Raw genomic sequence first — 20,252 nt, 5'->3', positions numbered from 1 at the left:
ATGAAGGTAGCAGTTTTTCAGGCCATTGTCCTGATTTATCCTGCTGTGTGGATCACATACCACTGCCATGTTTTGAAATTTGATCAGTTCCACATGCATCGCCTTGGGAAGAATGCCCATGTGAATTGGTGGCATGAAATTCCAAACACACAGCTCCTTAAACAATGTGGCATTATGAGGATGGATGATATGTAAATAGCAAAGATAATTTCTTATGGCCAGCTTATTTGTGGGAAATGCTCTGCTGGTGGCCAGCCACAGTCATAAAGGTATCTTAAAGGCCATCATGAAGTCATGCAGAGTCTCTCTCAGTGATTTCCAAGTGATAGCGCAGAACAGATTGTTCTGGTGGCAAACTATGGCCCAGGCTCTCAAACGCTTTGAGAGTCAATGTATCCAGACATTACAAGAAAAGCACAGGGTTTTTAAAAGAGAGCATAGCACCCATAGATTACAGATTTTTATGCGACATCTGTGATCGGATTTGCCAATTGATTTAGTCACTCACCCATGATGTCATAGAAGAGGGGTGCACAAAATGGGGTGGCAGACCACCTCAGGGGGCATGACATTTTATAAGAGGGGTGCAGCATGATTGGCTGATGAGTCTCAGGCTCATCCATCTCAGTAAAAATGTTGAAATATGTTACTGGTTTTACATATACGTATTCACATTTATATATCGATCAATAGTTTTTACAGTCCACAAACTTATTTTTTTACATATGCTGAAACTTGTTTTTTTCATATGAACATATCTGAAATTTCGGTTTTGGGCTAGGCTACAGAAACTAAGCCACTCTGCACTGGATAGGGAAAGATGGAAGGAAATAGTGAGAGAGGCATCAGACACCAACGGGTGCTGAGCCCACGGTTACTGATGATGATGATGACTACATTAGACAAATGTGGAGGGGCTAACCCAATGGACGGCTCAGTCCATCATCATCATTTTAAATTTAGGGCAAAAGTACCAAACCCCTGGAACAGGCACACGCACTGTTGTGTGTATTATGGGGAAGATTTTCACAGACAAAAAAAGCAGCTAGGCAACCAGGCTCACAAACTATTTAAAGGGATGCTAACTAGTTCCTATCCACTACAGGTGCTTATGCCCCATTTGTGCCTTTGGAAATCTGGCCCTAAGGATATAAACAAACACAAATTTCAAAGTTACAGAAATTTCATACTCATGTGTTGAATCAAAAAAATCTCTACCTAGTATAAATACTAAATGTAATGTCCATAACATCCCATCTGTCCAAAGAAGCTTTTGCAAGACTTGCCCACCTTGCCTCTCTCCAAACCCTGAATTTAAAAGGGAAACAGAATTCTGCTCGTCCCTTTTTCAGACAAATAACTGATGGCGCAAGCAGCTAACACTGGATTGCAAGTGTAGTGGATTTTCCCCAAAAAAATATTGCTGCTGTGGACATGGGAAATCCCATTGGCCCAATGCTTTATCATTTCTCTAACTTTGTACTACAAATAGCCAGTAGACCCAGAATCCTGTCTGACTTGCTGTCACTTCCCAAACTCCTGCTTTCCTGAAGAATGAACTAGCAATAACAAAGTGGCCGCTTGTTTCTTTGGAGAATAATGGTTAGCAGATATTTATATATACACATCTAACTTTCAATGCAGCAGTCAGGGTACATCAGATGCCTGGGTAATCACTTTCCCTGAATTTCCCTTTATTTGCAGAAAATGAATCTGGTAATAGATATCATAAAGAATTGAATCCAAAAGGTTACCTTCTTAGTGCTGTAATCTGCTCATCTGTAAGTCCGCCACCATCTTCATGTAGAATGTATAATTTTTCTTTCAGTTGGCTTGGTTTTATATGGAAACTTTTCAGAAAAATGTCTATAGGGAGAATGATTCTTTGATTACTTGGAGATAAATGTACAAGGGAAGGGAAACACTGGAACATTTCATATTTACTTCCCCGATAAAATTAGTTTTCACTTAGAAGGAACTAAAAGTTCAGGTGAACAGCCCTGCCTTTATATTCTGTTCAAGTACAAAGAACTGTAGCACATCAAAAATCCATATTATTTTGTTAGAATGCAGTCTTTGCCTTAGACAGAACTATAAAGATACTGTCAGCCGAAAGCACGTAAGTGCTTACTATTAAACATTCCTGTAGAACTCAGCCTAGCAGTCAGAGTACACTTTCATTTGCTGGAATAAAAGAAGCATACAATTACACGCAGATTTTTATTTTATTTCTTCTGGTGCTTTGAAGATCTAAGATATTAAACCTTCCATTTATTTTTGTTTTTTAAAGCTCAGGAAAGGTATCACCGGACAGCCCCAGAGACTAGTCATCTGTTTATCCACAAAATGGCAGCAGCAATACAGGCTTGCCCTCCGTTACACTTCAACTTTCCCTTGGAAGTGCCACTCCTAAGGGTATGCCTCCCCTGCAGAAAGCATGTTCTTAGGTTACCCAACACAGGTACAAATAGCATTGAAGACATGGCAATTCAGCTTTGCACCTAAAGTTCAACACCATCCCAACCTCTACTGTAGGCTTTGACAGGCTGCTAACCTGAGTTGACATGTTCTCACTACTATTTCAACCTCAGTTAGCTAACTTGAGTTTAGAACACACCTGTTAGTATACTGTAAGTCAGTGTTTCTCAACCTTTGCTTATAAAGTACCTCTTAAAAAAATTAGAAGTACCTCCAGATGTCTCTCTTGTACCCCTAGGGCACATGTTCCACTGGTAGAGAAACTTGGTTCTGAGGTAATCTGAGGTCTTGAAATAAGTGCCATTCAGCCTTTCCAGATTATTGTACCCTTTTCAGGGTCAGATTTGTTTTGCATACCACCAAGATACACCTCACTTAAAAACTACTTACTTAAAAAAACATGCAAAAATACCACAGGCTTCAGCCACACTAGAGCAGAAGATCAACCCTCTCAAGGTCAATCTTCCAGGGCTCCCGGGGCTGACTTTGACCCCTGTACTCCTCATGAGACATGAGGAATAAGGAAGGTTGAAGGAAGAAATGCCATGTGGACAGACATGGAAGTCGACCATGGATAAATCAATCTTAGCTACACAATTGGTGCATTGTGTCTACGTCTAGCATAGACATAGCCACAGAAGACTACTGCTGAAAACTTGTTAACTTTCTATCATCTTATTAATGAATAAATGAATTGGAATAGAAATATTGTACTTTCAGCCTAAGGCATACAAAGCAGTAGAAACAAGTCATTGTCTGAATGAACTTTGACTGTATTGACCTTACTAGTGGCTTTTATGTAGCCTGTTGTAAAACTAGGCAAATATCGAGATGAGTTAATCTGCCCACTGGAAGAACTTGGTGAGAAACACTGCTCTAAGGTATACAGTTTCCTGGGGCTCCAGGCTCTGAGTATGATAATTTTTGGGAGGGCGGAAATGGATTGTAACGTGTTAGAGACAGGCCTGACACACATTCAAAACCACAGAAGAGAAATGGAAATGATCAAACAGGCTTATTTGTTTGTTCCCAAAAATGGTGGGTTAAGATCCCTCCTTCTTAGCCAACCACCTGATAAAATGACTACCAGTCTCTCTGGCCATGTCTACACTACAGAGATCTTTTGAAAGATGATCTTCCAAAAGGTCTTCTTTTGAAAGAACATGTCCACACACAAAAAAGTGGATCAAAACAGCAATCTATTTCAAAAGAGAATGTCCACACAGCCCCCGCTCTTTTAAAAGAATGAGCCAGGTGTAGAAAAATCCATTGCCATGAGGGCTGCTCTTTCAAAAAAAAAAAAAAAGAGCCCACAGAGTGTCTATACACTTTTTTCTGAAAGAATCTTTTGGAAGAAGGTGCTCTTCCTCATTTGAGAAAGGAAGAGGGCCTCCAGAACAAGCACCGTGTCCTTTTGTAAGGAATTTGAAAAAGCACAGTTTGTGCGTGGACACTCCCTTTGTTCTTTCGGAAGAGGGACTGATTTTCTGGAAGGACTTGCTAGTGTAGATGCGGCCTCTATGAATATCAAATTTCAGCCCCTAACGGCACAGCCCATAACAAGACACAATAAGTCATTCTTCTGCTCTACTCAGTGCTCATTAGGCCTCAGTTGGAGTATTGTGTCCAGTTCTGGGCACAACATTTCAAGAAAGATGCGGAGAAACTGGAAAAGGTCCAGAGAAGAACAACAAGAATGATTAAAGGTCTAGAGAACACGAGCTATGAGGGAAGACTGAAAGAACTGGGCTTGTTTAGTTTAGAAAAGAGAAGATTTAGAGGGGACATGATAACGGTTTTCAAGTATCTCAAAGAGGGTTACAAGGAGGATGAAGAAAAATTGCTCTCTTTGGCCTCTGAAGTTGGTACAGCCTGTCACAAAGTGCTGAAAATTCACCACTGCCATTTACTTTATTTTCTAGAATAATCATGGAAATCTGACACAAAAAGGATGCACACGAAGGTGAACCAAATAGAGCTCTTTATTCAATGGAACGTCCGTTATATTTTAGGTGTGTCTCTTTTACGGTATTTGAGCCCAAATCTCTACTCTACGTCTCCTTCCCTAATTCTCAGTCACAATCAGTAAACCTTCCAGTCCCTTCAGAATTAATTTATTAGTGACAGCTCCTTTAAATAGTATTTTGCTCTCCTAACAGTGCTTTTCATTTACAGAGCTCAAAGCATTTCAAAAGTCAGCTAAAGATTAGCTGCATTTTGCACCTTAGAAGATGGAACTTCAGAAAGGTGACATGCCAAGTCACACAACAGAGTCTGGTTTTACAACTCCCACACCATTAATTTAGCCATTAGATTAGATCACATACTTTCCCATTAGCATAAATGGCCCCAGATAAGTGGTTCTCAGGTTATCCAGACTATTGTACCCCTTTCAGCAATCTGATTTGTCTTGTGTATCCCAAATTTCATCTCACTTAAAAACTTGGGACTTGGCCTCAGTCCCATGCACCAGGGCTCAGATTGAATCCTTCTGCCCTGGGCTCCAAAGAGTCTAACACTGGTTCTGGTGACTCCATTAGAATGAATTTGCTGATGGTTTGAAAACTTCTGATATAGTATAGTATGGTATCAGCAAAACATTGTCTATAAGAAATTTTAGTTTTTACTGAGTACACTACTGCTTTTTTATGTAGTCTCTTGTAGAATCAGGCAAATATCTAGATGAGTTTATGCACTCCTGAAAGACCTGGGCACATCCTCAGAGATACAGGTAATCCTAACTGAGATCCACTGCCCTAGATGTCCACTCCCCTGGTTGACCAACGGTACTGCTCTTCTCTCTGTCACACTGACACTCATATGCTGTTTCTAATGTAGTTTATTTTTTTGTACAAGAAACCATGACATAGCTAAAAATAAATTAAAGTGTAAGCTATATTGGTATATAATTTTAGCCTTATTTTAAGTGATATCATACGCTTTATTATTCTTTCTTCTCTTACAATTGCCTTTCAACTCTCTTGTTGCTTAGAAAAACATGCACATTTTAAAGAAATTATAGCCTGGTGACTTTTTTTGAGACTCATTTTGTTATTCATTAATTTATTTAAGAACTGTGGTTGCCAGCACTTACTCTGGGATTAATCTAACTTCCTCTTTAGAATCAATTAAATTTTTGATCAAAGTGAAGCCCCATGTAAAAAGTGTTTGCTGAAGCTTTCGCTGCTGGAATTTTAAGGGAAGACTGGTTAAGAAAATGAAGGATCATATTTCAACATGAAAAGTTTCAACAAAAATAGGTGACAAGAGAAGAATGGCTCTATTTAGAAACCAGAAGAGAGAGCTTTCCTGGTGGAAATGGAGATAATTTATACAGAATAAAAATGCTGTTACAGGATGTCTTCTTTTATCTTTAACAGCACTCACTTATCACTCACTTCCTTTAATACTTTCAACTCTTGGTCATGGAGACAATACTTTCAATAGGTTATTTCATCCCAAGTGTCCCAATTAAAACTTTACAAACCCTTCCATAATGTATTCTCTTTCTTATCAATATTCATATAGGTGAAATTCATTACACTTTTAAAACTTTAATTGCCCCAAATTCTTTATACAGGTATAACTTCTTAACAGTGTTAGGTTGTATAATTTTTTTATACAACTCATCTCAGCTTGTAAGAGAAATCAAATAATCTGAAAAACCAATTATTCTTGATCCTTCTACAACGATCATTCCTCATTAGGGTAAATGAAAGAGAGTTTCCCACCATGTTACTAGTGAGGGCAAGATAACCCATTGAACTTTTTCATTAGCTGTGAGTTCATCTCAGTTTAGGTCTTCTCCAGAACCAATGAGAACTACCCCAGATACAAGAAGGAAGGCTCCAATTGACAATCTGTCATTCAAACTTATAATTCACACTAGTATCTGAACTACCTTTGCCTGTATGAAAAAAGGCAGTGCTCTCCCTGCCGGGGTCTGTAAATAATCTAAAAGTTGGATGAACTAGATTACTTCAGCTCTTCATGTGCCAGTATTTTAAATACCACAATAGAAAGACACTGTACATTTACTGCACTTGGCACTTCTGAAGAGCATGAATGCATTTTATTAGAAATGTAGAGGAAGTTATGAACAATTTCTACTTCTCTGAGGCTACGTATGGAGGCAGTTCCACAAATTGGCACCTATGCAACCTTGACTATGAGTTGCAGTCTCAAAATTTCCAAAGCACGCAGAATACTAACTGCCCTATTGTATTCCTGATACACTGTACTTAATTCTATCTCCCTAGCTCTCTACCAATGACACATGTCATTAGCTTCATCCAAAGCTCTTTCAAAGTCAGTGGAAGTCCTGCTGCTAACTTCACCAGGTTTTGCATCAAACCCCATATGCCCACCCTTGGTGACATCATGGGACTAGATCAGTTCTCCCTTTATTTTTTCCATCCATGTGAGAAACAAATTTTGTTATGTGCCCTGACAAGTGCAGATGTGCACCACTATTAGAAACACGTGATGCTGGCTGTGGGCATTCTGCTAATCAGCGGGGTGGCATTTTCATCTCTCTGGGTGGCCGCCCAAGTGCTCAGCTTAGAGGGAACATTGGATTAGATGCAATATACCTATGGAGGGGCACAGCTTTGCCATACAGAACTATATAGTCACCTCTTTGAGAAAGTCAGGTTCTAAAAGTAAGGGGTCTGTAAACAGCAGCTGAGCTTGCCTTATGACTTTTAAAGCTAGTTTTTGTGGCCATGGAAGACCCTCCCAAAAGAATGCTAAAATCTTAGCAAGCAGTGAGACACCAGACACAGGAGCATAGAAAACACAGTGGGAAAAGGCTCAGATCACCCAGTCCACCTCCCTGTCAAAGCAGAATTATGCTCTGCAGGACCTGCTCATGTTTTCTCTCATCTAGAGGTCAGCATCCAAAGTGTGACATTTAAACTGTTTTCCTGGGAAAATACCCTAAAGCCAAGGACCAGCAACCTTTCCGAGGCAGAGTGCTGAAATTTGACCTTTTCATCTCTATGTATAAAATGAGTGCTGTTGACACTTTTTGAAGTCACTAACAGTCCTACTTACAACAGCTTCATTAATAAATAAATTAAGATGCAGAGCTTTACCATTTAGGTGGTGGTTGGTAGCATTAGCTGGTTCTGTTTTAATCCACAGGTGGAATGCCTTTGAGCAAGCACCAGCTGCATCGGGATGGAGGGACAGGGCTGAGTTCCAGCCTCGCATGCTGATGAAAGTCAGCTTGTGTGCCACTCTTGGTGTGCATGCCAGGGGTTGCTGACCCCTGGCCTAATAGATTTCCCACCCAAGAGGCTATTCCTGATATTCAACCTGCATTTCCCTATTTTTCAGTTCCATCCCACTACTACTAATTACCCCTCAGCATCCTAAATAATTCCTCTCTCATTTTAATGCTTCTGCCATTCACATATTTGTAAAATACACCTTGGTCCATCCTCTGAAATCATCTTTGGGGAGCAGAAGGAAGGACACACCTGCACATAATCTTTAAGAGTCAAATTTAGAGAAATTGGGTCAGATAGCCCTAAAATCATTATTTATATGTGAGCCTACATGATTTACACATGATACTGTGGTAACTGTAACTACAAGCTGCACACGTTTTGCCTTATGCATTCAGAATATGTGCACGCAGTTCGTAGGCTCACACTTACTGAAGGTATGTGCAATTTTTTGATTTAACATAATGTGCCGATTGACACAAGTTTCGTTGCCTGAAAATGTCGCCATGTCCTGGATGTGAAACTGGTCATAGATTCTAGACTCATCTATTTTTTTCTTCTGTAGGCTACAGGATGCCCAGATCGATTTGTGAATCTAAAAATACAAGAGCAACAAGATAAATTTAAGTCACAGTAACGTTACTGCAAAGTTCCATACAAACAGCTTCTTTAAATTACTATTATTCTTACAGTGGCAAACCCATCAAAATCAGAAACCAGTTGGTAAGATTACCAGCTATGTAGAAAAATGAAATCATTCTGTGTGCCAAGGGACAGCTGCACATAATCTGCACATGTGCTAAGTGGCCATAACGTGCTCTCCTATGGGAAGGTATGTACTGAACATTGCAGAATTTCTGACAAATCCTCCCTTTAGCAGGAGACAGGCTCCAAACCTCCCAGGTGTCACAGGTAGGCAGCTGAAACTAGATACTACCTAGACAAGCATGAGGCTCCTAAAGCAATATTCTACAGAGAATGGCTGTTCCCAAGTTCCACCTTTCACCCAGTACATGCCCACATCTGCATTGTGTGTACTATACACTCTTGCTCGTTCCCACCTACCCACACCCACCACAAACACATCTATTTTAGCTCTCCTTTGGCTACATTGTTGGAAAGCACCACACCAGATTCCAAGTTGGAGGCTGCAAAAATGGTCCATGCTTCCAGGGATCGGTGGGGAGGAGGGGCACAAAGACCAAAGAAGCAAGCTCAGAATGGATGAGCTGCCACAGGTAAAGGTAAGAGCCAGAGTTTCAGCTCTGAGTCCAAGTGAAGTGTCAACAATACCATTCTCTGGGTCTCTCTGCTGGCTTACTGCCAGCAGGAAATTCTAGGCATTTCATAAGAAAGCCTGTTCTCCTCTTCTGAGCTTCAGGACATTGGCTCCAAGCCAAAGAGGCCCATTCATATACAGAGAATGGACAGAATAACCAGGCAAGATTAGCTGAATACCACGTGCATAGTTTCCTCAAGGATGAAATAGAACTAGCAAGTGGAAGGAAAACCTTCATGTATTATCAGGTACAGCGTTAGGCATAGACTTTGTGGCAGTGAAGGGCATCACATCTAAGGAAGTGTCTGAAAAGAAGTACTACTGCAGTTGTCATTCAGCCACAGACTAGTCCTCCAGCTATGAAATTTAATTCCCACCACCAAACCCCTTTTTCTTTTCTGGAATGTGTGTGTTGAAAAGTCTCTTCCCCTTGTATTATTTTAGGTGCAGCTGGAGCTTGGATGGGCTGCATCTGTGGCACTTGGACAAAGGGCTCTGGAGCAAATTGGGGAATTCAAGGCAACCAGTTGTAACTGAATAAACACCAGCTCTGGCTGAGGAAGTGACAAAGAGAGCAGACCCTGGGGCTGAAAGATGCACAGTAAGGATATGTATGCAATGGGTAAATCTCATCTTTGATAAATGTGACAAATTTCCTGCCATATCCTGGGGAGAATTTATTTAATTTACTTTAAGTATCTTTGGGGTCCATTGTATTAAATGAATAGTTTATGTGTGATTGTGGGTCAGGACCGTGTATAACCTCAAGAAGAGGGAAACATCACAGATATGAAACCTGGAGGTACAAGGAATTATCCTCACCAAGGTGCCAGACAGGAAGGTACTTCTGGAACAGAAAGTATTAAGAGATTTTTGAAAGGGAATATCTAGCGGAAGATGAATGCAAATTCACTTGCTACTGTTATGCAAAAACCCAGCCTTCTGAAACTATGCCCTGAGGAATGCATAGTCATTTTGCCTGCTGCTCTCCTGTTACAGAAGGCCAAGATCTAGATACGTAATAGAAAGGCATAGCTGTTCTGCTTCTGAAGCAGAGAAGGGTATGAACTTGAAACCACAAGGAAAATCAAGTTGTCGGTTTTGAAGAACTGTCACTTATTACAGCTCCAGGCTGGAGTTGAGGTGATTTCTGGTAAGCTTTTTAGCATGCATGTTCATTATTTTATTGTTTTTAACACATTCTCTCTGTAATGCAAACAATTACACTGCTCTTAACTCTGGAGAGAAACCAAATCACAGACACTAGCTGAAAATATCAGAATGTAGATGGGGAACTGGCCAGCCTTTATAAAACCCCAGTCAAGAGGGAAAGAGTTGTAAGTCTCTGCCCAAGAAAGGTAATGACTGAGGAGCTTGCAGCCTAAAGCGGGTGCTCCTGAGGAACCATGAAGGCATAACACAGGTGTAGTTACCATGACCTGTGACAAGATCTTCAACTAATGTGCCTGTGTATTTTGCCTGTTCTTAACATTTAAGAAATCAAACTAGCACCAGAACATGTCAGGATCATTCTATGGTAATTTTTAAATATATGACTTGACAGATTTTCAACCAACTGTACAAACTGCCTGGATAAAATGTGTGCGCGCACGCAACTTCGCATCCTAGGCAAAGGAATATTTACTACAATCCCACTTGCAAACTAAGTAACTGCACATGCAATTAGGTGACTGGGTTCTTTCCTGGAACAATTACTCCCCTTGCATGTATAATTACTGCAGTAGTACGTACAACATAATTGCTTAGTTGCCCTTCCTGCATTTTTCTTAAATGTTTGCCTTTCCCACTCTAGCTACTTGATAATGATGAAGAGCAGTTACTTTTATCCTGACCTTCTCTTGAGGAATGACATCCCAGTGAAAAGCTTTTGTTCTTTTTGATGCTGGAGCGAGGCAGGAAGGTTGAGGGAAAGAAGGAGGTGGTGGTGGTACCCCAGCCGGAACTCCGGAAGGTGGAGTTGATGATAATGCTGAGGCTACTTGTTCTGTGAGGGGAGTTGATTGGGATGCTGAAAACGAACTCTGTAAAACTGCTTCAGAACCCACAACAAGATAATGGCTTCCTTCTCTCTGCTTATTGGCAGAGATGATGAGTTTTTCATAGACAGCCTCTGAGATGCCTTTTCCCGAGTCTTCCTGTGGTTCCAAGTGATTCTTCCAAAGCTTGCAATACCTGTCTATGAGCAACACCCATTCATTCTGGAGCTTGCTAATGTCCTCTGCCCTGTTAGTCTGGACAGTAAAGGGTATTCGAAACCTAAAATTTAAGAAGGACAGCTATATAAGACAGTGTAAATAACATGCTGACTAACACAACCAGAAGTATTTCTGATTTAAGCAGAACAGTGCTAGACAGCTTTTCTTGTCAAAGAAGACTAGCGCTGCTGACTCTGACCTTTTCAGTCAGAGTTAATTGCTTAGGTTTCTAAAGTTAGAGAGCTGAAGCTCTGCTCTATATTGGCTCTGTAGTGCAGTTTCCTCATAATTCACCTTCTTCTCATGGGGGACAGAAGGAAAATGAACAATCCCCTCAGTATTACCCTTGAGTTTAGTGTACAAGCCAGTCAGAAACTATTTACAATATCTAAACAAGCCATTGAATGGAAACTCCCTCCATGGCCTCTAAAGGGACGACTGGACAGTCTTTATTGCCAAGGTTTAAATGTAGGCATTTGACTCCATTCTGTGGTACTTTGCAATCCACCTTCACAGCTCAGGTTCCCCCAGTCATCTATCCACATGATTTCAATTGCCTGATTTTCTCAATTGCTGGACTCTTTTTTAGCATCAAGAAACATGGCTTCTCAAACCTTGTTCTTAATTGCCCTGTTAAACAAATTATTAATTACTATTGATACTTACAAATAATTATGTTCATTGCTCTGGACTGAGAAAGTATCATGTTCATTCTCTTTAATGACACTAACATTTCCATTGGACAGATTAATTGTCTTTGCTGGAGGGTCTGCATTCTTGTTCTCTCCATTGTTGCCAATGCCATATAAATTCAGTTCTCCTTCACTCAGCTGCACCAAATATCTCAAAGAAAAAGGAACAGAGATATCAACACATTCCTCAGGTAACCATCAGCATTAGCCTTGCCTTCACCTCTAAACAGCAGAAGATACATTCGTTTACCAAGAAGTCTTCACACTCCCAGTACACTTTTCATTCAAGGATTTCAAAGCATCTAACAAATATTAAAGGATTAAGCATAACACCATAGCCATACAGTAGGTGTGGACAGAAGTCACTAGTGTGGTGTCCTGACAGGAATCTCACTCTGTCCAATGACAATAACCATTTGGTTGCCTGTATGTTCTCCCATGTGTGCTATGCTTGCTCTATGCAAATAGCTAATGGGGTAGACTCTGACAGAACCCCCTGCCGGCCCAAAACCACACGATCAGTTAAGGTAGGACGGCACTCAGCCAGGTTTACTATCAAAGCACTGTCACCAGCTCCCTGGATCAGATGTCTACAGTTCTGCTAATACATGACTGCCCCCTGACAATGGACTCTGCTTAACAGCAGCGGGACTCTCCACTGCTTCCTAGGACACATAAGGACAGGCCCCTTAGGATACATTTTTATACGTAGCTATAAACAAGTTACATAGCTCTTCTGAGGTATCAGGGTGACATGCTCTGGTGTGCCTAGATATCTTGTAAATGATGGTTTGATCAAAACATTGCTACCCATCATGTTATCATCTTAGACCAGGGATGGACAAAATCATGCCGGGGGGCCAGATCCAGCCCAGGAACCATTTCTCCCTGGCGTGCTCAGCTGATGATCAGGGCGTGCATACTGACAGCCAGCAGCAAGCATTCAACTGCCCCTCCACTACCTTGTTCCATCTGCAGCCGAGCTGCTCCTAGGATTTTCCTGCTGTTGGTACAGGGGTGGAGGAGGGAGAGTAGTGCCGAAATCAGAATGTTCCCCTGCCCTTGTACCCCATCTCCACAGAGCAGGGATAGGGGAGAACACAGCAGAGCTGCTCCAGTCTGAGGCATGGATGGTAAGTGACTCATTCAGGAGTGCAGAGCAGGGGAATGGGGAGACAACAGAGCAGGACAGATTTCCCTCAAAGAGACAGAGGGTGGCTCCTCTCAGAAACGTACTCAGCAGCAGCCAGCACACACACTGTGTCACTGTCACACATACCCAGCCTGTGCCACACACACAGACACCGCAGCATGCACAAAGTGTTTCAGTGTCACACTCTCACATTCTCTTTGTCTCTCTCTGTAGCTGCCAGTCCCAACCCTTCTGCCAAGGTCTCAGCCCTTCCAGGGGGCCTTCAACCAGTACCAAATTTGAGTGGCTCCTCTATGAAAATTAATGCCCACCCTGTCCTAGACCCTGTCCTGAACCTGGGTCAGATCTCCCTGTTATCTGTGCAGAGTGTGCTGGTATCAAGACGTCTCCTAACAAGGGTGTTCCGTTACCATCCCTCTGGCACTACCCTCTCCACTCCCTCACCCTCTGCACAGATAATAGAAGAATCCCAGGAGTAGCTTGGCTGCAGATAGAACAACATGTGGGGAAGAGCAGCTGAACACATGTGACTGGTGCATAGTCCCTCTTAGGTATGAATGTTTGTGCAATAAGAGCCCTGTTCTTCCTATGTTCTTTGCCCACGGCCTGCCTGTTGCTCACAGGTTAGCTTTACTTTATATTAATGAAGTCTTGACCCTTATTGCTTAGGCCTCACATCAGGCCTGTAATACATGGGCTTACATTTTAGGCCCTCTTCATACCATAGCAGGTTTTATTATGCCCCATCTAATACCTGGGGAAGCTGAGGCAAGGAAATTAAATGCCTTGCATAAAATTAGAGTGAACATATGATGGATCCAGGAGTAAAAACCAGGAGGCTTGACTAAGGGCTAAGAACTGTATGTGTCCTGTTATTTTTATCACCCCATTGTCTCTCCACCTTACCCCATTCCCAACTGCTGATTAGGCCTCAGCTAGAATATTGTGTACACTTCTGGGTACCCATATTTCACAAAAGATGTGGTGAAATTGGAAAAGGTCCAGAGAAAAGCAAAAAACATAATTAAAAGGTCTAGAAAATTATAAAGGAAGACTGAAAGAATTGCATTTGTTTAGTTTGCAAAAAAAAAGAAGACAGAGAAGACAGAAAAACAGCTTTCAGGTGCCTACTATTACAAGGAGGAGGGAGAAAAATAATTCTCCTTAATCTCTGATGACAGGACAAGAAGCAAGGATTTAAAATTTCAGCATGGGCAAATTAGGAAAAACTTCCTGCCAGGGTGATTAAGCAATGGAAGAAATTGCCTAAGGAGGTTGTGGAATCTCCATCACTGAAGATATTGAAGAGTATGTTAAACAAACACCTGTTAGGGGTGATCTAGATGGTACCTGGTCCTGCCATGAATGCAGGGGACTGGACCTGATGATCTCTTTGGAGTCCCTTCAGGGGAGTTCTTGAAAAAATGGACACAGATGGACAGATACACAGACAAGACACAAAAACTCTCTCAAACACACAATAAATTATTCTCATAGATTCAAGTCAGAAGAGACCACGGTGATTACCTAGTCTGACCTCCTGCACATTGCAGGCCATAGACTCTCATTCACCTACTCCTGTAATAGACTCGCAACCTCTAGCTGAGTCACTTAAGTCCTCAAAATCATGACTGAAAGACTTCAAGTTACAGAGATTTCACCAGTTCAATCTGCAAGTTATGCAGGCCCCATGCTGCAGAGGAAGGCACAAAAACCCCCCAGGTCTCTGCCAGTCTGACCTGTGAGGGTGGGTGGGAATTCTTTCCAACCACCATTTAGACCTTGGGTATGTGGAAAAGACCCACCAGCATACACCTGGGAAATAATTCTCAGCATTAGCTCAGAGCCCTCCCCACCTACTGTCCTATGATTGGCTTTAGGAGACAGTTTAGTTACTATAGAAGAAGAAAACTTCATAAAACATAAAACTTAAGTTACAGCTATGCCTACACACAGAGTCAAAGTGATACGAATTGTTTAATGGAGCCGGCAATTATATTGATCGCTCCTTCTTTTAAAACAGGGACTTACGGCTTAATGGGATCTCTGGGTGTCTCTGCAATTATTTACTTTGCCCCCCCCAAAAAAGACGATTAATATTACGTGGGATACAACCAAGGTTTTGCTTCACAAGATAAATAAAAATCAAATTTTTAAAACCTGTTAAATGCAGCATGGTAGCAAATCCTAAGATGCTCTTGAAAATACTGTTTACAAGACATACAGTAGTCACCTTTAAAAACAAAATTATTTCCTTCCTTCTGAAGTCCTTTGAGATAATTGTTATGTGCAAATAATTACAATGTTAATGGTTTTCTCTTTTCTTTTGCGTTATAAGCAGTCCCCATTGGCCCCTCCCCCCAGATCTTTTTACAAGGTGACCTGGCATAATAGAACAAACTGAAGAGGTATTTTAAACCCTTCACTGAGAGTTTCCTAGTTTGGTATGGTCCAAGGGTAAAAAAGGTCATTACCAGCAGGTGGCTGTTTCCTGGACTGTGTGAAATGAGTTGCAGGTTCCGGTCTAAATCCTAGCAGCTATTCATAGGTCTAAAGTCACCACTTCCTTTAGGACAGTGGCTGGTCACCTCTGCCACAAGGACAACTGAGAATCACTTATTGGCTACAGAACAGTCATTGGTCCAGTGACAGAAAACGCTGTCCTCTAGGGGAAAGCTTATAGTGGCCACTTACCTGCTATGGCCACTTTGACAGACGTTTTGCTTCTTTTCTTTAGTGGTTGAAAATTGGATGATTAGAAGGCAAAAAGAAATAAAAAGGTGGAGATGAAGGAGAAGGGAGAAGGAAATACTCCAGCTCACCCCTTAATATCACTTTACTATTATTTATTATTACTATTACTAATTATTTATATTGCAGTCATATCTAGAAATCTCAGTCCTGCACTCAGTCTCCATCGCACTAGCTGACTAACAATGCTTCATTTCTGATGGACTGAGTCACTACATTTGAACTGAGAAAGTGAACCACAACATCTCTTGATCTACAAGCTAAATCTCTAGTTTTAGATAATTACCAGAGCATGTGAAAGTTCCATTCTGTTTTACTGCAATTGGGAATTAGAAATTACTGCTATGAACAGAAGATATTTCATACTTCACCCATTTAACTGACGCAGAACTCTCTTGCTGCAGATCCAGCAGTCCTTCATGTATCACATTGCATTTGGCAGGTCTTCCAACCCAGGACTCTGCAGAGCTCCTGCATGAATTACGTTGGGTAACTTTGTTCACCAGGTGTGATATCTGTATAATAAGTGACAGTTGCTAGTTTATGTTTTACAGGCCAACATCCTGGCAGCCGACATTAATGGTTTGGGTTTTTTATTTTGTTTTGTTTTTTGTAATTTGTTCATGAATAAAATGGTAGAGATGAAAATACATCAATGTAGGGAAACACTGAAAGAGGGAGAATAATTTCATCTTATATGAGCTAGGTGATGAAGCTCAATGGAAATGTTAGTATTTCTCTATCCCTAACCATGCAGAAGTGTGAGAATCCTGTCTCCTCCTCTTAAAGAGGCTTACTGTCAAAGGCTGATCTCATTATTATTTTCATTTTGTTTCCTTACTTAATGTACAACAGGCCTACAACAGAGGGGGAAGGGAGAAACTGACACAGGACCCTGAGATTCAAAAGGGCCCAGGCTCCTGCTGCATGGTAGCATGCTGCAAGTGGTACTAAGAGTTGGCAGAGGGAGGCTAGCCCCACCCACACCCTTCTTCCTGAGGCCTGCCCCAGTGCAGAGTAGCCCACCACTACCTGGCCCAGTGGTCCCCAGCAATTCTGTCAGCCTTCTGTGTATAATTAGAGTTCATATAAATAGTCTCCCAGCCTAATCACATTCCAGCTGAAGTTAGGGAAATGTATCCATTTTCTTTGTGCTGGACCTCTGAGCACAAAGCTGGGCATCTTTCTCTAACACTAAAGTGAGTCACAGCAGAACTCCTCGGGTCATAGTCTGCTCTCATTTAAGGTATGCTTGCCCTTCACTAACAGCAACCATTTATAGTGACTTTTGATTTGAACTAAGGAAGAGGACAAAACAGAGAAATAAGAAACCTGATGTCTCTCTGGGACAGCATAGTGTGTCTTCTTGGTAGCACGCTGCAAAAACAAAATGGCAGCTGTCCCTGAAGACAGCTAGCTCATTAGTAATTTAAAGATTCAGCACAAGTAAATGGAATATGTAACCGCTACATGGCTACGTATGCCACATGCCACCCAGTTAAAGATGGCTGACTGGGTGTGACTAAGAACATAAAAATACTGCTTACTTAAGGGAATGTGTCATCCATTAACGTAGTGGAAAATTGCCTACTGATTTCTCATCAGAATGTACTTTTTCTTCAGAGTTAAAGGGTTCCCCTTTCTAATGGGCCACCTTATAGGTCCGTGTGAAAATAAAAGCATTTGAGGCTGAATACTGCCCTGCACTTACATTCCTATGTCACATGTAAACCCAGTGCAGTTACTGAAGGGTAAATCAAGTAAAAGTCTGCTTAAAAATATGTTAAGGCTATAATGTGCCTCTCCATTTGAACACCACACATATTACATTTTAATATGAAACTGATGATAATAAATATTAATTACTACACTTGATTAACTTACTTTTCTTTTATCTTCAAGAGACATCGCTTCCAGTTCATAATCTGGACGCCCATGAAATGTGATGCTAAAGCGCCTCCCTTCATTTTCTTCACAGGATTTAACTTGTGAAAATGGGAACTGTTTCTTGATGATCCCTTTCGCAATGTTAAAAATGCTCTCGGTGTTAAAATCAATCTGGAAGAGAAAGACCATTCTCATTTGATTTCAGCTCCTCCCTTTGTTAGCAGAAAGAACCAATCACCAATTTTAACATGGGAAATATTTTGGTTCCTGGCTAAAGGGCCAATAGAGAAAAATGTCTCTCTCCTGCTGACAATTATAATCAAGAAGAATTTTTTTTCTAATCTGAAGACTAAGCCAAATTTACTGTAGTTACAAAAGAAATATATATTTATTGTATCTGTGTTTTCCTTACCTATTTAATAAATGCACATCACATCAATACATCATTCTGAAGCATTGTTTTCTTTGAAAATTTTTCACATAACTTATCTAAGCCACTGCAAGAGCTTGTTATATAGTAGCAGTACAGGCTAAGGTAATGCTCTTCTCATTGGCGCTTTGATTACTAGGCAAAAAACAAGCTGGTGCTTCTAGCAGCGGAAGGGGCTGAAAACAAATCAATCAGCTTTTGAATAAACAATATGGCAGTCAGGTTCATGACTTGAAAATATTGCAATGTTTTAGAAACTAAGTAGGTAAATTTTAGCCTAATGCTTTGTTGATCAGAACTGTGGGCAGAAATTTTCAATGACACATAAATGATTTAGGGACAACTAATCCCACTAACTTTCAATAGGGCTTGTGCACCTAAGTCCCAGAAGCATATTTTAAAATAGTTCTGAAGTGCACAGGTAGGGTTTATAGCTCATTACTAAAGTGAGGCACTGTCAAAGAAAATTTAAAAAGAGCATAAATCAGTCTTATAAGTGACAACTTCTAAATGAAGAACAGTGTGCAAATAGAGTCCATCCCAATCACATATCTTTGTCATGGAGCACAATAGCAAGAGATGAAAGATGTCTTAGATCTTCAAGTCCATCCAACAGCTTATTGGTTATTATTCCCAAAATAGGTTGTATCATATTGACTGCATAGAACTTTTGGTCTACAAGGCAGAGAATTGGTTTAATATTTCAGACAGCTCAGATTGTGGAGTATATTAAACCCATATTCACATTTATGCAAAAATATAGTTTGTGCAATATTTCTTCAGGGGAGGCATTTGTATTCACAAAGTTACCTGCAAAATTCGTTTCTGCCACCTATATCGTTTGTATTTGTAGACACTGAAGTTGACCTGTGAACCAGGCAGCAAATCCTGAGAAATCTGGAAAACATCATTGATATTAACAAAAGCCTTATGTTCTTTCAGTACATGTTAATGGGAAATTCATTAAGATCTCCAGTTAAGTTCCCCTCTGAGCACTATTTCACTGGTGACACAAACTTCGCCAGGACCTTTGCCCTGGGAAGAATTATACCAGCATAAGGACCTGATTTTCACACGTGCCAAGCATCCATAAATCCTACTGAAGTAACAGATGCTCAACTCCATATCATGAGAAGGAGAAGAAATAAGCAAGCAAGAGAAAGAAGAAGAAAGAGAATTGAGAAGAGATAATCAAGTGGAGAGGGAGACCTGAGAATTCAGCTAAATGCATGTAAAACATTAATGTGTAGTTGGCCAGACCTACTGATGGTGGGGGGGACCAAAGGGGGCAAGTACCCGGGACACAGTGATTCAAAAGGGCCCAGTGCTCTCAGCCACTGCTGCTGCTACTGACAAAGGCTGGAGGAGGGGAGGCTAGTCCCAGCCCTGCCCTGTCTGCCTGAGGCCCTCCACCTTCTGGGAGAAAGGAACATTCCCCCCGGCAATTCTGCTGACCCCCCTCTTGTAGCCAGCCTAATAATCAAACTAACAAAAAAAGGTATCAAACTTCACAGAAAGACACTTTCAGCATCAGACCACTGAACAGGATGAAATAGAACTAGATATGTAGGTTTTGCCCTCGCTACCAGCTCTTTAAAACTGGCGATTGCTCTTTTCCATCTACAGCGATGGATTTTACACACTGCGGGATATTGTGCTCTGTATGTGTTCCCCAAAAGTGAGGATATAGCGATTTTAAGATTGCTTCATCTCTCAGTTTAATTATCACACACTGTAAAAATGTGGGTACCAGCAAAGAAACCACTTATTATGAATTATTTCTAGAACACATAATCCAGATAAATGTCTTGTTAGTGATGCTATAATAATGGGGAATTTCCTCTGCAACACAAACTTATCCTTTTGTATTAACTCACATCAACACAACCTCTTTAGTCTAGTAAAATTTAGGAGAGGCATTCACACAGCCTGAAATTTTAAACACAGTCCTCCTTACAGCTCTCCTACCTCTTTCTATATCTTTAGAGTTATAAAGTCTAAACCACCAGAGCTATGTCTACACTAGCCTCCGCCTTTCAAAAGGGAGATGCTAATGAGACACTTTGGGACATGCTAATGAGGCACTGCAATGAATATGCAGCACCTCATTAGCACAATGGAGGCTGCGGCACTTC

The 20,252-nt window shown here is 41.0% G+C and overlaps 1 protein-coding gene across 2 annotated transcripts in view; it reads right to left on the bottom strand.

Annotated features, from left to right (window-relative positions):
* The window catches only part of LOC142022165 (formin-F-like), a 73,699-nt gene that overhangs the window by 28,213 nt on the left and 25,234 nt on the right, over window positions 1–20,252 (bottom strand). For both annotated transcript variants that reach the window (XM_075011719.1, XM_075011720.1), the window contains 7 exons: window positions 18,928–19,014; window positions 17,685–17,858; window positions 16,167–16,315; window positions 11,871–12,047; window positions 10,842–11,265; window positions 8,142–8,304; window positions 1,755–1,866 (listed from right to left, as the gene is read on the bottom strand). In XM_075011719.1, coding sequence (XP_074867820.1) covers window positions 1,755–1,866; window positions 8,142–8,304; window positions 10,842–11,265; window positions 11,871–12,047; window positions 16,167–16,315; window positions 17,685–17,858; window positions 18,928–19,014 — 1,286 coding nt within the window. The remainder of the gene's footprint in view (window positions 1–1,754; window positions 1,867–8,141; window positions 8,305–10,841; window positions 11,266–11,870; window positions 12,048–16,166; window positions 16,316–17,684; window positions 17,859–18,927; window positions 19,015–20,252) is intronic.

Source organism: Carettochelys insculpta, chromosome 17 (genome assembly GCF_033958435.1).
Source record: "Carettochelys insculpta isolate YL-2023 chromosome 17, ASM3395843v1, whole genome shotgun sequence".
Taxonomy (NCBI): Eukaryota; Metazoa; Chordata; order Testudines; family Carettochelyidae; genus Carettochelys; species Carettochelys insculpta.
Note: the sequence above shows the minus strand (reverse complement) of the source record. Positions and strands in the feature narration are given on the sequence as shown.